Source organism: Echinococcus granulosus (genome assembly GCF_000524195.1).
Source record: "Echinococcus granulosus chromosome Unknown EG_S00039, whole genome shotgun sequence".
Taxonomy (NCBI): Eukaryota; Metazoa; Platyhelminthes; class Cestoda; order Cyclophyllidea; family Taeniidae; genus Echinococcus; species Echinococcus granulosus.
In genome coordinates, this window is record NW_020170419.1 from 547,070 (window position 1) to 568,716 (window position 21,647).

Sequence of the window (21,647 nt, forward strand, 5' to 3'; positions counted from 1 at the left end):
TGCCTCATGCAAACACACACACACACGTACACATTTGTGTGCATGTATGTTGGCCGTCAAGGCCCGTAATTCTCAAAGCAGAGATATGCAGTCAAGTGGTGACATCTCTTTCGGTCTACCTCATTAATGATGCAAAATGGGCTTAAAAAGTGCCACCAGATTCCATACTACTAATTTTGGCTTTATAAGTAGCTATGACCTTGACACTTGTTGATTTGATGTTGGGATGTTAAAAGTCGCCCCTTCATTTACTGTTTTTTTAAGCAATTTTCTTTAATATAAAACAACACTTTTCCTGCTATTACCCTTTCCTTCTTTTTCATGCAGCGAGATTGAAAGAAACAAAGAAAGGGTTGATTTAAACAAGGAGCAAACGGAGGATTTGATTCGCAGTTGTGCCAGTTGGCAGGATCTGGAAATGGTCTCACGTACTGAAAAGTATGTCACAAATATGTGGTTTTTTCCCATCCCCTAACACCCAGCGACGTGTTTGTATGTGCATGTCTAACAGCAGATAAATAACTAGCTTACGTCCTTCATCCAGCTAGCAGGCCTAACCACTACATGTTTCCGCTTTAAAATGATGCACACATACAAAGAGAGAGAGGATATTCGTCGCACCTTTGCTTAGCCTAGCTAGCATTTGGGGTGTGAGGTTACCTAATAGAATCATCCAATAAAGTAACGACAAGTGAACAAGTTACGAGGGGAAAGTAAAAGTTGAGGGGATGAAATCACTTACTGGGTGGTGATGCATGAGTCAAAAGCACAGATCAAAACAACTTTTTTTTAAGAGCCAAATTGACCCAACGTTTTGAGACCTTTGCCTCGGAGAAGAAGGAGTGCCAGCAGGAGCAAAGTAAATTAAAGTGGGAGAAGGATAGCAGTGTAAAACAAATGAAGAAGGCGCAGGCTCAGCTGGATATTTGTATGGAGTTCGTAAAGGCAAGTGGTGGCAAGCAAATCTGTTTATCCCCCCCTTCGCCTTTTGTCCGGAGGCGAAGATGGTGTTTTAAAGCGATAGGGTACGTTGTGAAGAGAGGATGTTTTTTCCTTTGCTCTTCAAAGGAAACAGTAGCCTTTCTTTAGTTGTTCACTCGAGATAGATCAGATGCTTTTTACAAAAAACCAAGTGGAGGTGTCAATAGCACTCATTCCAATCCACAGTCCTCTATCCATTTTATTTCTTGAAAATCCAGTCAATCTGGATGTAACATAGTTGGATATAGCCAATCATCAGGCGGTGGTTGGAAATACATGTCACATGTCTGTGACACCTTGCTAAAACAGAGGTGTCACACATATGTGACGCCAATACTTAAAGCCTGTAGTAATCGCTTTTGAAATGTAGACCACAAATGACAAACATTTTAACATTTATTTAAATCAATGTTTACTATTTTTAGTCTTTCTTGCCTTCTTTTTTTTGCCTTTGCAGAATACTACAGCAGTATTTGAAAAAGCCCGAGCTCGGTTAGCAGTTACACCGAAGTATGACAATACACTTGTAAAACGTAAAGAAAAGTTAAATGAATTCCTTCGAAATCTGCATTCTGATATTGCTGAAGAGGTGAGATTAATGAACTTCACTTTTTAATTTTTCCCAGTTTTAATAAGTTGATTTTCGACCAATTGGGTGTTTTGGATGCAAAATTCTATAAATATTTTAGATTTTTTGAGTAATTTGCAAAAAAGTTAGCCATTTCTCATCTTAATGTCCTCAGAAAGAGAAGCCTTTTCTTGGGATCGTGAAGGATGGATTAGTGGGGGGCTCAGGTCACCTCTAGCCAATCAGCTCAAAGCCTGGTAATTATTTACAAGGTCATGGGATAAAATATCTTTAAGAATGCCTGCCCTCCTGTGGTCGTTGCACAGAAAAGCAAGAGAAATGTTCTGCTGTTCAACAGTCATTTTTTCCTACATTACAGCAAATAGGTTTTACGATTGAAAAGTTGGCGCTACGTACATTGTAAGGAGTCACAAATTGCCCCTTAGTGATTAATGCCTCCTGTCTGGTTTTCTGACGCAAAAAAATGCCCATATCCCTTTGGGCGAATTTCGCAAAGAACTGACTCCTGAGATACCTTAAGGAGGCAGTGGTAGAGATGATTAGCGTGGCTGGGACTTCGAGCCCTCTGGCTTGACAACTTCGGAAGAGGTTAAAGAAGAGCAAGAGCGATTTTTGTTATTGTCCCCATCCGATTGGATCTCGGACACAACTACTCCACAGTTAGTAGGTCTGTCTACTCTCCACACATGCGCACAGATACACAATGAGAGGGGAATAAGAAAAGGGGAGGATTTGGAGGGAGTGGGAGGGAGGAGGCATGCCGACACTCACAGGAACTTTTTAGGCCATTTGACGTGTGCCAGATGGCTCTCAAAATGCCACTGAGGCCTTCAACAATGGGGGAGGGGGCACTTGGCTAGGTGCCATAGCACTTGCTTGTTGACATTTTACAGCAAGCAAGTTATGGGAAGGTCAGATGATGGTAATGCACAAAGATCATGACATTTGCTTGTCGAACAACGTCATGCATGATCACGTTCCTCTTCTGTCTCCTCTTCTTCTTTCGCCTAAATCTACACATCAAGCTGATTCCTGCATTCTATTATACCACGATGTTCATTCAGGAGGTTTCCTTGAAAAGAAAAGACTGGTGGATATTCACTCATGCCAATACGTGTTAAATTTCCTTGTCATGTCAAAGTGACACTAGGATGTGGTACCGAGTTAATTTGAAGCCTACATCACGACTTTGCCATTCCAGTTGACGCTTCAACACCTGCAATCGGCATTAGCGACAGCTCTTCTCGATGTCAATCAGTCACGGACCACGAGTTAATCAAAACCGGGGGAAAATTGAAAACAACTGTTGCTTTGCTTTCCTTCCAGCCATATGCACTGAAAAAGAAGGAAAAAAAGTATTTCCTTGATTCATCCCACACTCATCAAAGGACTGCCTTGCAATTCCTTGCTTCCCTTTTCTTTTTAGGAGAAACGAATGGCAGCAGAGTATGTGCACATAAATCAGGCTGTAGTATTGTCTGAACGTCGATTGTCCCTGTTGGAGAGGAGTAGGGCGGAGAATTCGGAGCTCCTTCAGCTGGCCACCTCCCTGTCCGAGGAGATGGCACGTGCAGTGTGTGAATTCAACGGGGCTTTTCGTAAACACTCTCGCCTTGCTGAGGATTGTCAAATCAAGTTGCGTCTCATTGAACGCCAGTTGGATGAGTTGCAAACACTTGAGGTGAGTTTTTATTGTCTGGCCTCGGATTATTCCCTTGGGAGAAAACCGGGGGCGTGATGCTCAGATCTTCTAATTCGTAAATGTTAAGACGGTCTGACATTTGGGGGTGTGAGGCCTTGATCACCAAACCAGTCTTGGCTCTTTGTGACGAAGGAACTCATGCACATGTTTAAATTCCACCTAATATAGTTGATAAAATAGATATTTATTACCGGAGGTGAAATGTGAAGTAGGAATTGAGTACTGAATTAAGCGGGAGAGGGCAACCACTGACGTATCCATCCACTCATCGATGGGAGGAGTAAAGTAGAGGCCAGGACACCTTCTTGGTGTAAAAGGTGGTTTTCATCCTCTTCCAGGCCCCTCTGAGGTCATAATAAGACAAAAAGAATTGCAAGATTTATTATCAGTGCTTAAAGAGCTGCGCTACCGAGACATGGAGACAGCTATTAAGCGGGCCCTCCTCATCCCCTCCTTCAAGTCCCACGTTTCTGATTTGACCATAAGAGGACAGGAACAACCTGGTGAATCCGCATCAAAAGAGAGGATGCTACCTCCCCGTGGTCGGAGGTCCGATCAGGAAAATTTCAGTGCTATGCCTTTTATATAGCAAAATGAGCTGAGAGGTACCTCACTGGAACTGTAGCGCTAAGGCGCTGTAGGCTATTCTACACCGAGGAAAGGGAAATACCACCCTCGCTACTTGTGGCAGATGTCTTTTTTTGGCTGCCGCCACTGACGCCTCGGTAACTCCTTAGGCTCGGTAACCACCAAACGAATTCAGAATTATTTTTCCCTTGGAGGGGATGCGTTTACAGCCCCTCCCAAAGCATGCTACAAATCGTAATAAAGCGTGTCAGAGAGTGTGCGAATTATTTATTACCAGCATGTACAGAGGAAAGGCCATACAGAGGGGCACAAGTCTGGGCGGTATAAAAGTTCGCCTAGTCTAAAGTGCATAGAAATAATGATCATGTCCCCGTCTCGGAGGAAGGAAAATGACTACACTAGTCAGAAAGTAGAGAACTTGCCAATGGTCTCGGGTCATTCCACCTAAAAAGACGTCACGACCGAAAGTGTGCATTCACTTTATGGTAAAGGCGTCACTCTTCCAAAAATCCGTTGCAAAATTTTAAACAAACACCCAAGTTAGGTTTAAACTAGCTACCTTCTTATGGAAATACTATGACGGTTCAAAATTAAATCCATAGGTCATGCACTGTGCTATTTCCGAAGCCACACCTTCTTACAACACTTTTTTAACTCTACAAATGCAAAAACGCCATCAATTTTGCGCTTAGAAATCTATCATGACGACTTAAATGGGGAAATGATTTTCCGAGAACTACTAACTCAAACAAAATTAACTATCTTACTTTAAGGCTACCATTAGTATAAACTGGCCTTTATTAACATTAGATTGAATTTAAAAATCCGTGAAACAAGATCGGAGTCACTGAAATTTCAGTTATTTACAATGTTTGTACATAAATAATATATTGTTAGCAAAAAGTAAACTGTTTTACTAATAAACTAAACCACTAGGGCTGATAATCATTCTTCCCAAAAAACTGTTAGTAAATTTATGCGAAGCTGCATTTTTTATTATTTCGCCTTTGTTAATTAATTGGCTCTATTTAAACCCTCTTACACAATCAATATTAGAGGGTGGGGAACCACAATTCCATGACTTACTCTCCCCCCCCCCCCCCACCTCACTGCCACCCGGCAGCATCTCTTTCTTCGTGCTTTCCCACATAAATTTTATGGCTTCCTCATATTTTGGAACTGGGTTGCCTATTTTGCAAAATTTCCGACTTTTACTGTTGCAATCTGACATTCCTACGTGTTTATGTGTGTGTGGGGTCGATCAGGCGAGAATTCGCAGAAAAGGAACGAAAATTAACCTTAGTCAATGCTATCTTTGCTGGAAAAAAGAAGGATGCCTCAGCAGCCCTCTGGACCCTCTAGCTTCCCCTTCACATATCCAGTGGCTGACATCTGACAGGTGTATAAAAAGTGGTATTAATGGTAGAACGCCAGCACCTAATGTCCTTTTTTTTCACCTGCCACAGACCTTCTCCTACTGCTGAATCTCAACACCCATGAATGAATAGGAAGTGATGTATTTTGCCTCATAAGCCAAATACCACCTACGTTGTCGGTAACATTAAAAGCTCTGTGTAAATAATTAAACATGGCGCCTTATTCAAAGCACACCGTGTCGGAGAACGATTTGCCTGGAATGCAGTACTGGGCGCTAAACGCATTTTTCACAGCAAATGATTTTCTTCAACTAGAAGTGACCTTGGCAGTCCCTCTGTAATGCAGCTATTTACGACAAATGTTTGCTTGTTTGCAGCCCTCCAGCGCCTCCTGAGGGCATAGTCCCCCTGGCCCACCTTTGTCTTGACAGATTATGGACACGGGCGAACAATGACGGAGAGGCCAATAAAAAGGGGTGACTGGGCGATACACAAAAGGCGGTAGTTTAGTGAACCCTCACAGGAATCGATGATGACATAGATTTCCTTTTGTACCTCGTCTCGAGTTCTCACCATCATGAGTTTATCATCCACGAGTCTTCGACCCGACCTCGGTCCTCTAACGTTTCCCACAACCACAGTAAAGCAGCCAAGCGGGTAAACAATCATCTTTGCTTTTGTAGACACGGCTGAATGACGTCTCCAATCTCTACATGGACGTGAAAAAGGAGCGAAACAACTGTGTCAGCCTCCTCCAGGCGGCTGTTCAAGTCGCCTCAGCAACTCGTGAACGTCTTCGTCAAAGGGGGAATGAAGCGGAGATACTCCTGACTGCAGCACAACGCAGTGAAGCTCAATTAGCAACGGTGCGATCCACGACCATCCGGCTAGTGGCGCAGAGGGATCACAAACGTCACGATCTCTGCAAGGTGGCCGCTGCAGTAGCCGTGCAGAATGCCAAACGCGAACAAATGCGGTTGAAGTTGAATCGGCTGACCCTGATGTACAATCAGGCTGAGGCGAGCAGCATTGCGCTTAAGAAGGCTTGTGAAAGGAATGCCAAGCTAAGAAATGAGCGAGCGATACTACTCATTGAAAGGAACCAGGAGGTCTACCTCTTGCAGGTTAGTAGTCCTGGTCTGAGCCACTAGAAAAATGATTGGGTAAGTTGCAATCACACCAAACACACCAGTTTTGCAGTCTTTGCCAGGGATAGGATAAATAAAAGAGGGCTTCCTCTCCGATTAAAATCCTCCTGTTCACCAGAGGCTGATCAATTTCCAAGTCCCGAATAGTTACGGACGGACCTCGAATATGTGGCAGGCAGGGCGAGTGAACCAGTGAGAAGAAAGTACCCCTCTCCCTTCTTCCGGGGACAATGGTGACCCATCTCATTCCTCGTCTTTCCTCCCCATAATTTTCCAGCCCTTAAGTGGAAAAGGCTTGGAAATGTGTTTTACCCTTTAGGAGCGTGAGAAGTATCAGACGATTGCCATGGCATCAGCCAAAATGGATCTAAGTGGATTAGAAGCCGAGTATCAGACGTCACAACTCTACCTAAAGCAGATTCAACATATGATCCATCTGTTGCGAGAACAGGTCCCCAAGAAAATGCACATGGAGGGCAGTGTCCACGGCCTCATTCAGGAGGTGAGATTTACCCTTCAAGATCTCCCCTCACGTAGGTGTGTTCAAAGTAAGTTAAGGCAAACACTGACACTCGACCCAACCCCAACCATGCTGCCATTCTGCATTGGTCATTGGAAGAGCCTGTGAGATAGGGGTGTCGAGAGGAGAGTACCGAGCCTAGTAGTAGCTACTGTATCACTCATCCTTGGAAGGCCTCACGTTTTTGCTTTGGGGTAGTTGTCAATATCCGACGCGGTTTTACTACTCACTCTGTAGTGAGTCTTCACGGATCCAGCCATTCGCAGTAGATGTCTACTGTCCAGAAAAATTTGCCACAGTAGGAGATACCCTTGCATACGACTGCAGTCAAACTGATGAAGGTAGTACATCAACCTCAGGGGTCCCTTTTATTTCACCTTTCAGTTGATTGGAATTCGCGCCCACAAGGCACAGCTGGTGGCATGGTTCGAGGATCCCGATCGCCCAGGGCGTCTGCGACTACTGGGTGGAGCAGATCCCAGCCAATCGGAGTTATGGGTCATCCTTGGACGACTGGAGAAGCGCCTAGCTGCGAAGGAGGAGGACTTGGCCGAGAAGAATTTAACCTATGAGGCAATTGGTCGACTTGTGGATGCCCTTCGTGTCAAAACGGATGCTAACAGGTGAGAAGGTGCAATTAAAAGATAAATAGATGAGGTGGGGGGGGGGGGGGGAACGGTAATCGTGCCTTCGGTTTCAGGCAGGGACTGCAGGACGTCACATATACGAGTCAAGTTTATATTTCCCTCGTAGTGGATTTTTGACTCATTTTAAGGCACTTTAATAGACACGAACAAATAATATTTGCCACATCCATAGTTGTACTTTTTGACATTTGAAGGGCAGCCTGGCCTCCTGACATTTGAACGCATTCCTCCCTTAACACGAAAAGTAAGAACTTAAAGTGATTAATTAGGGGGGTAGTAGACACTCTCACAAGTTCCTCATTTCTCCTACCCTCAGCTAGACAAACAGCCAAGCCTATTTGAACTGTACCAGTGAAATTTGACTTCCCTCCAGGTGGATTCGTAGTGCGGATTATTCCTCATACAGGAGTGTGATTCCAAGCTCTATAAGCAAACAGGTATTGGCGCCAGCTCCTCTTTTCAATCAGTAAGACCCTAAGGGGTTATCGCGGTCGAGGTGGGAAGGCAGTATGCCCCTACGCGGATGTAGAGCCGTTCCGCAAATTGGTTATAAGAGGCTTGTTCGGTGCCAGCTACTGACGCAGACTCAGTAACATAAAATTCGTGCCTCTAGAGATGACACACTCCGCATGGCAATGAAGGTGAATGGCATCCAACTGAAGCTCATCAAATTACGCAAACAATTGGAGACAAAGTATGCTGAGCTAATCATCAGCAACTTTGAGCACAAGAAATTGCAAAACGAAGTCAGGGTGAGCAGAATGAGACTAGATGTTCACTTTTAAGTCTAGAAAAGGGAACGACACCTGGATGTCTGCATGATCCGTGCATTAAGCGAAATGCCGCCGAGCCGAGAAATTGCGCGGGAATACAGGCTGACCAAGCGGCGGGAGCAAATTCGTAGGCAGTACAAAGCTGAGAAGGCACAAGGACCAAAGAAGGTAGGTGCCTCATGCAGCTGAGTCTCTTTCAGAAGTGACAAGCCTTCTAGTAACCCAAGACCTATTGTCTCCTCAGATATTGCCAATGAGGGAGCCCATCCCGAAACTGCCATCTATTGGAGAATCATCATACAAAATCATATTCGGGAGGAGCCCAACGGTGGGAAATAAATCAATGACAAGATAAATGGTAGACAATAAATTTTATTAAAACGAGTTTTACTTTACAAGCCCCAAGGCAATGTGCAAGCTCCAACTCGGTTGTACATAGCCATACAGGAAAAGCCTGAAATTGAAACAAGCTATTGATGAATAAGCTTCAGAAAGTATCATTCAACATAACTTTATGACTGGGGCGATAAAAGATCATCATAATGGAATAGCTCACCTGCTGATTGCTTGTTACCGCTAGACAAGATGCCCTACCTGAAAACGGAAATAACGGTGACATTTTAGAGGGGGTAGCTTGCCACGACCGGCGGGGTTTACAAGAAGTCCAGAAAACTTACAGTAAACAGGGCGAATCTGTTCCCAAACGTGACTCCGCAACCCGCTAATAATTAAGAAATTAGATGCAACAGTGAGGGACATTTCAAACAGAATCATTCAACATAACTTTATGCCTGGGGCGACTACCAGTCATCATCATATATATATATATATATTTCAACTCACACATTCGGACGGTTCTTAATGGCCCAGGACCAAAATGCGCCACCGCAACTTACTGGAACCTAAGAAGATACAAGATAACTGCTCAACAAAACGTTAAGAGTGCAGAGAATAGCTAGCTATCACGAGGTGTCCACCGTACCACAACGCTACGCGTTGCAGAGCAGGAGAGAAACAAGATCCGACGGCCACGACCAGAAGACGAGAAAAACCGCGTGCCATTTCAGCACGCCTGCCGTGCCAGAATGCGTAGGCCCCAGCACCAAAACGGAGAGTTAGGACTTAAATAAACAAAAGGCAGGTATTGCATATTTGAAGAACCTCAGGCTCTTACAAAACAATTATAAAGGGAAAATGTCAGAACGAACATACGTATAAGTGATGAGTGTCTGTTTAAGGCAGAGCTGGCTAAGTCTCCTACTACAAAAAGTGCAAATACACAGTAGTTTTAGGCTAAACATGCTATATTAGCAAATCCAAAATTATCATTTTTTGCTTTTGGTAGTCAATGCAAGTAATAAACAAAAATTGACCCCAAGCATCAGATATTGCAGCACAATTGACTGTGACTTTACTTGCACTGGAATCTGACTAGAATTCGAATCATCAAAATAAGTGATGAGCATGTTAAAGAGCCTCCAGAATTTGTGCTCATGTAGTTTCGAGGCAGAAATCACTAAATCAGGATTCAATTTACAAACAGACTTCTGTCGAAACATTAAGCAGACGCCCCATATTAGCAATTGTATTCTTGTTTTTGAATGTTTTAGGAATCACTTAGTATCCTGAGAACCTAAAGCGGCTTATCTAATACCTAAAGCAACCTGCTTTTAAAAGAGACATATTACAAAGATTTAATTTTCTTGTAGAAAATGCTTTAGACTGCATTAGATGATTTTACATAAGTTTCAAACTGGCTCAAAATGAACTGCAACCAAATTAAGCTATGTCGCTATCATGTAAACAGGTTTTACAATTTATATACTCTTAGCAGGATTATGTTGTGGCATTTTTAAAAAAAGCATTAATTAACTTTTGTTTATAATGCTTTGAGGGGTTCGCACATTTCAAATACTGAATACATGAGTGGATGAATTCGGTTCGTTTCATCGGTCCTCGATTTGTTCAATTAGTTGTATAATATTCCCCTCTGATTGTTAATCATCACCGCGAACTTTTTTCAAACACTCTGCACCGTTTTGCTACATTAGATCACTAGGCCTTGACTCTGGCGTCTCTAGCTTTTTATTCATGCAAATTTTTGAAAGTCACTTGTTTAGACAGCCGCAAATTTTCATCTTTACTTCGCTTTAGGATAATGTGTGGTTTTCTAGTTGGCATCTTGTTGAAGTGTATTAGCATTGCTATATATACTCAATATATATATTATCTTCCTTTTGGTGCTGCGATGTATTTAAAATGACGCTTTAAAGACATTCCTTCCTAAGTAAAAATGGTATAATTTTCATGTAACGGTTCCATTTATTCAACAAAGGTGACTTCAAGGCATCTAGAGACCTTTAAATCACGATCTTACGCTCCAAATGCTCAATTTGTTTCCAAACCCATTTTTTTATGTAGGTTTTTTTGTTCCATTGTATAAAACTAGTTTATTTGATGAACATATTACTGAAACGATCTGTACGACTCTGCCCTTGTAGTGTTCATCTTTTACAGTGTTAATAGTAAATTCAGGTAATTATGTCTATTTACCGGAGTAATTGGAGGGATGGTTACAGCATTCAATAAAATACCGGTCACACAACTTCCTCATAGGCCTTCTGGAAAACGTGCATCTTATGGCACGACTACTCAAACACTGCAATACTATTCTAAACTCTTGGGTTTCGATTGTTTTGGGAGCTTCCCCTAGATGGAGAGTATCTTAGTTACCAACAAAATTTCGACTCCGAAATAAAATTTAGTTGGGATTCCTTTACTCGGTATCTCGCCAGTTTTAGTCGAGTGCCAACTCTACCCCAAAAGGTTGTCTCATTGCTTTCTCCGTTTACTTCCTTGTGGTGCTGAATTAGGAGGCAAATTCCTGTCATTATTCCAAAAAGTAGTACTATCCGTTAATCAGTGCCGTTTATCTATCTCTACTTGAGCGCGTGTTTATGTTTTAAGTACTTTGCGTTTTAGGAAGGCGATTCTCGTGATCAGCGAAATGTCGATCCTCTAACAACACCGACGTGGCGTTCAGATCCACCTCCTCCATCTAACATTTCGCCTGTTGCCATAAAGTTGACGCAACCGTGCGGAGATGCTGTTATGGTGAGTCCTTCATTTGCCATTGCCGAGTGTGCCTTCAGTGTCATCACCAACTATTTCTTCACTACTCATAAACAGGCGCACTTTCGCTGCTTTGATGGCCCAAAGATATGCTTTCAACATCGTTAACACTTATTAGATTTCTCTTGACCATCATAATTCTGAGGGTAAATTGTCACAGTGATTCCCTAGACCCTCTTACCACCCCGACGTAGTTTTCAGAGTCATCTTCTCCACTGAACACCCCTTCACTTATCACGCTAACGCAGCAATGGCTCGGAAATGTTGCCTTAGTGCTTTCCTCCTAAAGGGTAATAAGATTGGGACCAAATCTATCCATTACCTGGAATTAGGAGGGAGAGCTTGAATTCCTGATTTATCTGTTTCACTTATGCATTGATTATGTTCTCTAAACCTTTCCCAGAGGAAGAGTATCCTTGCAGTCGATTTATTGTTACTGAATTCTGTCGTTGTGGGTGGTTTCTAGAATTCCTTCACAAAACATTAAGTCCTGATTGAAATGTCTCAAGTGCCATCATGTTCTCTGATTGTGCTTCCGAAATTTCCCTTGAAGAAACCACAGCCTAGACTCAAAACAAGTTTTTGGCTCTCCAACGATCCCTACGTGGCGTCTAGAAACACCTCAACCAAACGTCCTTTTGACTGCCATAGAACCGTGGGAATCACTTGAAAAGATTGTCTTGGTGTTGTTCTACCGATAGAATTTTTGCATTCGAAGGAAACGTCGTCGAAAGCTCAAGAACCTCTTGATCCTCTATCAACGCCAACGTGGAGTTTGGACCCACCTTCCCCATCAAGCACGCCTGCAATTGTCACAACCCCATCAAAACAGCGTAAAAAGGTGACTGTGATTATCTCTTCCTCTACGGACTCTGAGTCGACCTTCAAGGTCACTGCTGCTAAAAATACCTCAGAATCCACAGAGGGCAGCCTGTCGCCTTCATCCGATTTTCACTTTGACAAGTCGTCAAAGCAATCTCGGTTGTCTTTACATTCGGTGGATTCGGAGGATGCTACTTGGGAACCTAAGCTGCAGGTTTGTAGAAAAAAGATAGTTTTTTCTTTCCTTCTGCTTCAAAATGGAGGGATTTTCCCCCTTTTATGAGTAGTATCTGAAGCGGTGAGGTAGTGTCGGTTAATAGGTGGGAACGAGGACTGGAAGGGAGGCCATGCTATCAATGCGGGGATAAAACATCCCTGCATTACATAGTTTCTCTCACCTCTTCTACGTGTCATTCTTGACCCTCGTGGCCACTTTTACCTAGGCTATGGCCACGTTAGATTTGCATTATAGAGGAGGCGCTAACTGTTGGAAATGATCGAGATTCCTGAGTCTTGAGGTTCTTCCAAGGCGAGTCGTATCGACGAAGGTGCTCTCTGATGAGCTGATGTCGTGTGCAACCCACTTCCTCAGTGGAAGTATTGGAGGTCGCTTGTCAAAAGTCGGCTCATTTTCAGCTCTCCTTTGGTGACCCTTCACAGCTTCTTTCATCCACGGCAGACGTCTTCCCTCTGACCTTTAGGTTTGATAATCAAATAAGTGAATCAGGAGTTTTGTCTGCCTGGATCGGTCGTGTCTATCGCAACATTCTAGAAGTTGTGAGAAAATGTCAGTCAACAGAATGTTGGTAGAAACGCGCGAAGACTGAAGAGACCAAAAAACACTTGGCCGCATAGATTTCCTGTGTTTTTGTCATCCAGATCCTTCCGAAGGGCTTCCGACGCCTTTCCTGCCGCACGTGCAAAAGGAAGTTCGTTCGAAAGAGCGCCTTTCACTTGCATCAGTACCGGGAGCACGGATTGCTGCCCATTGCCTGCGAAGAAGAGGGTGCGTTCCCCTGTTTTACGACCTTCTCCTCCACAATCGATTAGGTTTTTCGATGCTACGGTTTTTTCTGGTCTCCCGTAGGTTGCACACAGCGTTTTGCAAACCTCTCCGATCTCTTCAAACATCGCATCATCCACGATCCGGACTGTCGATGTCCCTGTCCCGAGTGTGATCGCTTTTTCATCTCTACTCACGCCCTCAAGGCTAGTTTTTCTCATTCTCATTTGCCCCCTTTTTATTGCATCCTGCTGGAATCGATCGTAATGCTCCAGGCTTCCCTGAAGAAGTTGGAATGCTCACTAGGCTGAAGGGCTACTTATAGTGTAGGTTGTGAAGGTCCAATTGTGGAAGACTGCATAAGCTCACGTACTTTTGTCGCCTCTCCTCCTCCGAGCGTCGACTTTGACGCCTCTTTTGTTGGCAACCTTCCACAAGGTCAGCAACTACTGATTATTCATAACCATGGAGAGACCCGGTTTGAGTATCCTACCACCATGGTGGAGGTATCGTTTCCCTCGTTCAAGGTTGGTGTGAACGATGTCGGTTTCAACAGTCTTCCACTGCAGAACCCCCTCGTAACTTGTCAATTTGGCATCCAGCCAGCAGGTTTAGGGATTTTGGCCCGAGGTCTCTTCGCCACTGTCACTGGTCCATCACCCGGAGTCATCCCACAGGGGTTTGGAGGCTATAGACCTCGTAATTGCTGGTCGAATCTGCGTAACTAGAAAGGCTGTTTAAATCAAACGGGGGCTTTCTGGCTATCCATTGTGCAAAGAGGAACACACTTGTCATCTATTGCTACCTTTTGTTGTCTTTATTTTAACTCCCTCTCTTTCTCCTTTATCCCTGATTTAACCGGCTTTTTTCCCCTCCCTCCTCTTCCTTCCGGTAAATGTAGATCCATCTGAGGACACATAATCGAATGACTTACAAGTGCGAGGACTGTGGTCTTACATTCCATCGTATTACCGCATTTACGCGACACAGACGAAATCGTCATCCCAAACTCAAAAAGCAGGTGAACCTCGAACCGGGTAAACTGGGGTGGAGTTTTAGCCTTGGAAAAGAGTACCTTTTTGCATCCCCCTCCCCTCAAAGTTTATTATCTCCCCTCACCATTGGAAGAGTTTGCTTTTAGTTGGTCAGCTCGAGCAAGTCTATCTGTGACAGTAGGCCCCAGGTAGGTAGGTAGATGGGAGTGGAATATGCAGACTTCTTTGCTTTCCTCAGATTGGCTGATTCGCGTGAGAAGGGGGAGTAGGTAATACCAATGTGGAAGAGCCTTTATTATTGGCGCACAAGAGACCTGGGAGCCTGCATACGCACTGTTTGGAATGTTATGGTTTGCAGTCAACTCAAAATATCAACAATGGGGGAGTGTTTGCTGATTGTTTGGAGGGAAGGACCTCCCTTGCTTCCACCTTCCTCCTCCCGACATATATTGTAGCCAGGTAGGGGGGGGGGGGCTCTACATTAAAGTTGGAGATGACTCGAAGATCGCTCTATGATGAAGGGAAGTGACTGTGTCCAGATAAAAAAGCTAGCTGAGTGGAATTGGCTTTAGAAGAGACCCTGAACTTCGGGACCATCGTGGAGGGGCCTGAGATGGATGGTAGTCTTGTACTTGATTGTTCATTTACCTTGGAAGGGGTTGCAAGGCCTAGGTTTGGCTAGAATGACTGCAAAAATGGCCTTATAAAACTATAGAATAGACTTTGCAATTTCGTGGTCAGTCAATTCTTGACATTAATCCATTTTAGAAGTCTTGTCAAGGAAGCAAATGGAGAGGATGGACGCCCAATTGGCCAGTCTTCCTGTTATCATGGTGAGTGAATGTATCATATCCCATCTACAGTAGTTGACACGGCTTTTTCCTGGAAACTTGACTGGTTGAAGTCCACAGTGACACAATTCTTCATTTGTGGGTACGTCTTCCATCGTCATCTTTCCCGCTTTGTCCACTCTCCTCGCAGCCAAAGCCACCGCCAAGTAGTCGACCGGCGAAACTTCCCATCCCCCGTCTACACCCTGTATCGCGATCTATTGAGAAAGTTCCTACGTCCCCTAATGTTCCTCCTGCCTCGACGTCGCCGATGGCGGCATCGTTTGTTAACTCCTTTCCCGTAGCTAATTTCGTCCCCATTTACTGCTCGCAGCCTCCTGGTGTCAGTGACAACGGCAGTGACAATCAGGTACTTAAGTGACAATTGTTTGTTTACTTTAAATACATAAGTAGCTATTTTATATTTGCATTGTCTCGTGTTTCAGGTTTCTTCGCAGATCTATGCAATCCACCCCAACGGGTATTCACAACCCACATACGAAAATTTCTATCCTACAGACTCCCCATATTGTGTGTCTCGTAAGTGACACTTCGCTTAACCAATCCAACATCAGTGTCCGTTTCATTGACACGCTATTTTGCCTCCGTGTAGCTTCTGACCAAGAAGTGGATATGAGTGGCAGTAATAATGTCTTCCCGGTTGACCTAAATACTGGTTTTCCAATGCCTCCCGCGGAAATCGTCGACCTAAATACCTATCCAGAAATCTCCGCGGAAGTTGCCGATCTCCCAGACTTCAGTTGGTCCAACTCGAATTCCTATTCCGCAGAGCATAGTCAAAATTGGGTGAGTTGGATGGCTTTTTTCCCCCTCCTCCACTGGAATTTATTGGGGCTTTTGTTTTCACTTTTGTCTAGCTTCAGCCTATCTCATTGTTCACGGACAATCAACAGGAGGCTGAAATAATTCATATGGTTGAGGAGACGTTTCAAGGCGATCCCACCACCAATCTTTGAGGCGCCTCCCGTGTATTGATTCCACCTTCTGGTAGTCTTTCAATTTTTGTATAGTGCATTTTCTACACGTTTTTGTGATACAGTTGATAAATGGCACAAGTGGGTCGTTCTCCAACTTACTGTAATATGTGGGTTGAGGGAATGATAAAAACCCACTGTATTCAATATCATTAAAAGTTTATTTCATAACTAGACGTTGTGTTTTATTGTCACAAGCAAAGGCTGTTTGTCTAGCCTCTCTTAGGGTGGTTTTCCATTTTAATGGAGTTTGTTTACTACTTTTTTTCCTGTTTTTCCATTGGTTAAGTAGTTATTGGGATATTTTAACTTAATCCAAATGAATGAACGAATGCGCACGTATAATAGACCGCAAATTTAACAGTCTTGAATGGTGTCTTGCTTACTATTTAAAGTGCACACTGATAAGTCTGATTGTGAATGCGCCTACCGGTTGTCAACGCTTCGGGCTAGCAGGTTAGACCAAGACTGCATAGTCCATATTCTGGTCACGACACTACACTCATGGCAACAGCAAACGAACCCACTGTAGGAGAGCAGTCCTGCCTGTCAGAAGACATTTATCAAGACGTATCTACGTTGGGAGGCACCACCAAGCCCGGGCGATTTGAAAGCATTCGTGTTGAAGCTGTTACCACGTTGATGTGAGGGTGAACACGTCACGAGGTCAGGTGCTGCCTCCCCACCTTTCTGTCGACTAAAGAGTATTCAAATAAACGGAAACATAGCCTTAAATCGGGGACATGGTCGGGAAACAGGAGTGGTATTTTAAAGTTGCCCCGTGAAGCTACTTTAAACGTCACGAGCAGTTGACTGGCAAATGAAAAACACTCGTTGGTGAAGCGCTGTTAGAGCCACCTCTCTCCTCCTCGTTTGATGGAATTTGCATAAGCCGAGGAAACTTCTGACACCTAGATCAAGTGCCGTCTCCTTGAAATCTCCCCCAAGACTGGATGTGCACCTATGAGGAACTTTGGGGGAGGCGAAAACAGAATGCATGTTCGTTTTATTTGTTTGCATATCATGACTGTTACTTTTGAAATGGTACGAATGAAATTGCGTTTAAGTGCTCGAGTTGTCAGTGTCACCCCTCTTGTACTAACAACCAAAGTGTCAATTTGACATTCACTTAATTTAAGTCTGTCACTAACCAGACCATCGTGAGTAGATGTCTGACACCCTCACTCAACATCCTTTCCATCTCTTCAACTGTAAAATTTGTTTGCTTTTACCCCTAGTATCTCTGGGTTACCGTTTGTCCTCCCACTGATTGCTACCATGGTGAATTAACCCGTTGGATTGTAGTCATTCTTAGGGTCACCTCTAAAACCGTGAATGCGACACACGAAGTGGTTGAGAGGCCATAAAAATGGACGGAAAGTCAAAATTAAAGGTCAGTTTACTAGACCGTTGTGACAATTTAGCTACGTGGCTTCCCTCTTGTGCGTTGTTCCTGGGCTACTTCTCTTTCCCTCCTCACCTTATCTCACGGATCCGTCGTGCCTCTTCCGCGTCGGCTGTAAACCACGAGACAGAATCAACAGTGACTCGATGAATTGGCCTATTTTATCGTTAGCGGGATGGGGAAGGGAGCTTCTGAATACACTTAGATCTTTACAGAGCAGTTTACCTTGGAGAGGCTGGACGAGGCTCTACGATGGACGAATTTGTGTGCAAATTTTCTGGTATTTCCTCTTTCTGGCCAGCTGACTACACACTGATGAACATTATCCTTTGGCGGAGGACAACTGTTCCGATTTATTTGGACAGAGACAGTCACATGACGTGACTATTTATCACCTCCACCTTGTGTCCACAAGACCGCAATGGGAGGGGGGGGGGGCGGAATTCCACGCATTTGATGGAGGCTGTTACCGGTGTAACAAACTTACGTCTCGTGGCTTCCCCTTCCACCCCTCTTTTCCAAGCCTATTGCCTTGGTATCAAGCCGCCTTAGTTTTTCATGATCTGCGCCATTGAGACTTTATGGCGTCTCGTCCGTACTCATCGTCCTTCCACCCCTCTTAGATGCGGCAACAGCGAGCCTCATTAAGCAAGTGCACTTTATTACCTTCTTGAGGGTGAACGTGACACTACTGAACTCTGCGGGCGACTAAGTTCACGGAGAGTCACAACAGTCACGTCAATCTCGTGGTCGATGTTATCAATGTTTTAAAGTGACTGTCAAAGGGGTTTAGGTCTATGAAGTGGATGAAGAGGAGTACCTCTCCTCCCCTCCTTTCGGAACAATTCTTACCTGTCTGTGGGTGATGCGACAGAACAAACAGCCTGTTTTCGATCTCCACTACGTTGTCATTGGCGTGCCGTCTATAGCCTCAGCGTCTCACCTCGAGGGGTGGTCCGAGGTGCCGCACTCTCACCTGCGTTCGGTAGCTACAGTGACCTTAATGACAAGTCGATGCCTCCTCCTCTGAACTGCAATCTTCAAATCTTCCCAACCTTTCGGTTAGGGGCCTCAGTTTACCATTACGAAGGCAGTAACATGTTTAACGCTACTAGGATCACTTTTTAATCCTTAGGCTCTGGAATACGTCGTACACTTTAGATGGGCGTTAAAAAACGCGCTGACAAGTTTTATTCCCTCGGATAGAGGTGCTTCGTGAGGGCTTATCCCCCTAAAATTCATTACTTAATGTAATTTGGTTAAAGTAATAATGACCCGGTGGATAACCTCTTGGTGAACTCACACTGGTTCCACAGTCTGCCCGAGATAGCATTCAACCAATGAACTACGAGCTGATGCTAGGCGGCCAATCCGAAACCCGAAAAAATTAGCCAATGGAAATGCTCAGAGCTGGAAGAATTACAATAATCAGTTCTAATTACCGCTTAAAGGTGATCAAAAGAAATATTAGTTTTATGGGTAGTCTTGAATGGTTTTGCAGATCTAACATTGTCTTGCTCATGATATTCCAATCAATCCAAGGGTCTGAGTTTCGTTGAACTTATCAACCATCAGAAACGTTAGGATAAAAACAAGCCTAAAGGCGAATTGATCCCTCCTATGGCTATAACTTATCCACAAAACGTCGGCTGAATAGGACGCGCATCTAGGAAGTACCCTTTTGATAAATACTATCTCAGCATTCCCCAACCAATTAAAGGCGACCCCATCCAATGTGAGCCGAACATGAAAGCGGACTCCTGGACCATTTCGACCAATAAGGTCCACAGTGGCAAGTCCGCGTCTTGGGATACAATGGTGTAGCTTTAAATGTCTTGAAAGCGCTACTTGAAACGGAAAACGAGTCTATTTGTTACCTTGGTACAGAGATAGTTGCGATTGGCTATTACCAGTGCCTACTGACACGTCTTTGTTCTTTCTTTAAAAAAGAGGAGAAGTAAATTATGACAAATAATCCTGACAACTTCATATCAACAAAGTACAAGACTACCTGATGTAAATACGCCAATCAAAATGCCCGAAGCAGGAAATTAGTAACCAATTAACGTTACGGAGGCGATTCCCCGAAGACTATTGGTTAAGGCTCATTAGCCGAATAATCTTATTGATTAAGTATGATTAAAAAATTCACTTAAAGGACAAAAATTTTTAGTTGTATTATTGATTCAAAACCGTTATGCTACCGATGTGTTTGATTGTATCTTCAAACATTCAAAAGTATTTCTAAGTTTGAACCAGCCTGAAATACCACTTGCACGCATGGGGCTCCGGAATGGACTTTTAACTATTTAAAAGTACAGCTAGTCTTATTGGTTGGCTGAGATTTCACCGAAGCCATTGGTGTCACAGATTTAAATAGCAGCCAAAAATAGATAAAAATTGAGATGCATTATAACTCGAGAAGACAGCTGGAAGTCCTGGCATTGAACGAATCGGAGCTTTTTGTTTACTACATGACATTGCTTTTAACAACTGCCTGGGAGACCCATACACACTGTCGCGGGCAGGCGTCACCACCAAAGGAAACAAAAAATAGTCTCCTCTCTTCCTGCCTCGCGCCTACAACACTTGATGACGATGTAATCCGTATCGGTCGTAAAACAGCAACACTTTAAAGTCGGCTTATAAGCTGCAGATTTTTTCCAGCCTTTTAAAACAAAATAAATGGTATATGGCTGTAAGATCGGCCATTTTCCGGCATCTAGTAAAAGCCGATGACGACTCATTCATTTCAATAACGAAAGTATGGACATTTGTAAAGATTTTTTTTCTGTTTTTCCCCCACACTAGACACTCAGGTGAACCCATCACCTAATTGACAACAGTAGAAGGCATATTCATGCTCTCCAAGGTCTCTTCCACCTCCTCATTCTCCCACAAATGTGGACGGTATGAATTCACATTGACGTTCGCCTCGCCTTGCATCTCCTCGTCCCCCTCCTCATACCTCCAATCACTTAGCAGCTCCTCAGTTTCAGGCTTCTTCTCGTCGCCTAGAAATGTGTGAATTTTTGCCTCATAGGCATCGTCACCCCTTACCACAATGCCATGCATCAGGCCGCCTATCGCTGTAACTATGGTATCAAATCCATCAAATGTCACAGTTGATCCACGAGCTCGTTTTATCACCTTTCCTATCTCTCCCTCCAGTGTAGTATGCTCGCGCATTTGGGTGATTCTCTTCTGATACATTTGGTACTTCCAAAGAGGCGCGATGTTTAAATTAGCAAAGTAATGATTCACCCGACGAATCTCTACCATGGGATCATGGTAGACGTAAGTGCTCTCGGGTAGCTGCAAATTTACTCGTTTATTGGTAAAGTGGCTAAAGAACTGCCGAATTATCATGTGATTTTCAGTCTGGACAGCGAGAGATTTATGCTCGGACAGTCTGGTGACATTGCAATCGATTAGGTCAAAGTACACCCAGAAGAGGTCATTACCCAATCGAACTAGAAGACGAGCCTTATTCTTGTATTCCTCTGAGCAGGGCATTCGCAGACGCTCCATTGTAGAGCGCACCTCCTTGGTAATGGGATGGCGAACTTTTTTGATAGAGAGCGGTGGAATCCTTACCTTCAGGATAAAACCATCAGTATTAATGTAAATGAAACCAGTGTTGTGAGTTTTTTCAGGTCTACTTATGCTATTTACACCCTTTTTGGGAGTAATCGGACTTGAGATGTACACCTGAACCGGTGGGGCCGGTTTCTCCAACATCGTGCTCTCAATTAGGCTAAATTTGGGTCGTTTAACTGCCACGTAATTCAGTTTGCCTGGATCTTCGTACACCTTCATGCGCGAAGTGATCTGACTGATCTTTTCATTCTGAGTTGGAGGTGAATTTCGTGGTAGAATGAAGAGGGGCTCAAGCGTAGCATTTTCAGCTGTAAAGGTGACTCGATATTTGACACCAATGCTTGACGTGACATAAATGTAACTGGTCAAGTCATCAACTGTTTCCTCCTCCTCCTCCTCCTCCTTCGTATTGCAGTACTCCCTATATAAGTCTGATTTTGGTCCACAGAGGAGACGATTCCCACTGCCAATCCTCATCGTTGCAAATTTTGATCTAACATAGGAGGGTAAAGATCGCCTGGAGAAACTTCTTCTTGATCCC

At 43.9% G+C, this 21,647-nt stretch overlaps 2 protein-coding genes across 2 annotated transcripts in view; one reads left to right on the top strand and one right to left on the bottom strand. All coding sequences in view use genetic code 11, as the record gives it.

Moving 5' to 3' along the window:
* The window catches only part of EGR_05399 (Coiled-coil domain-containing protein), a gene marked incomplete at both ends in the record, with an annotated part of 12,407 nt that extends 3,894 nt beyond the window's left edge, over positions 1 to 8,513 (top strand). The window contains 9 exons of the mRNA XM_024494648.1: positions 328 to 438; positions 795 to 939; positions 1,439 to 1,570; positions 2,997 to 3,251; positions 5,920 to 6,360; positions 6,704 to 6,886; positions 7,289 to 7,527; positions 8,165 to 8,303; positions 8,343 to 8,513. Coding sequence (XP_024350975.1) covers positions 328 to 438; positions 795 to 939; positions 1,439 to 1,570; positions 2,997 to 3,251; positions 5,920 to 6,360; positions 6,704 to 6,886; positions 7,289 to 7,527; positions 8,165 to 8,303; positions 8,343 to 8,513 — 1,816 coding nt within the window. The remainder of the gene's footprint in view (positions 1 to 327; positions 439 to 794; positions 940 to 1,438; positions 1,571 to 2,996; positions 3,252 to 5,919; positions 6,361 to 6,703; positions 6,887 to 7,288; positions 7,528 to 8,164; positions 8,304 to 8,342) is intronic.
* An 11,825-nt stretch (positions 8,514 to 20,338) lies between these two features.
* Positions 20,339 to 21,583, bottom strand: EGR_05400 (hypothetical protein; the record flags this gene model as incomplete). The annotated part of the gene is made up of 1 exon (XM_024494649.1): positions 20,339 to 21,583. The coding sequence occupies one exon, from the start codon at positions 21,581 to 21,583 to the stop codon at positions 20,339 to 20,341; it is 1,245 nt and encodes a 414-aa protein (XP_024350976.1).
* Positions 21,584 to 21,647: the final 64 nt, after the last annotated feature.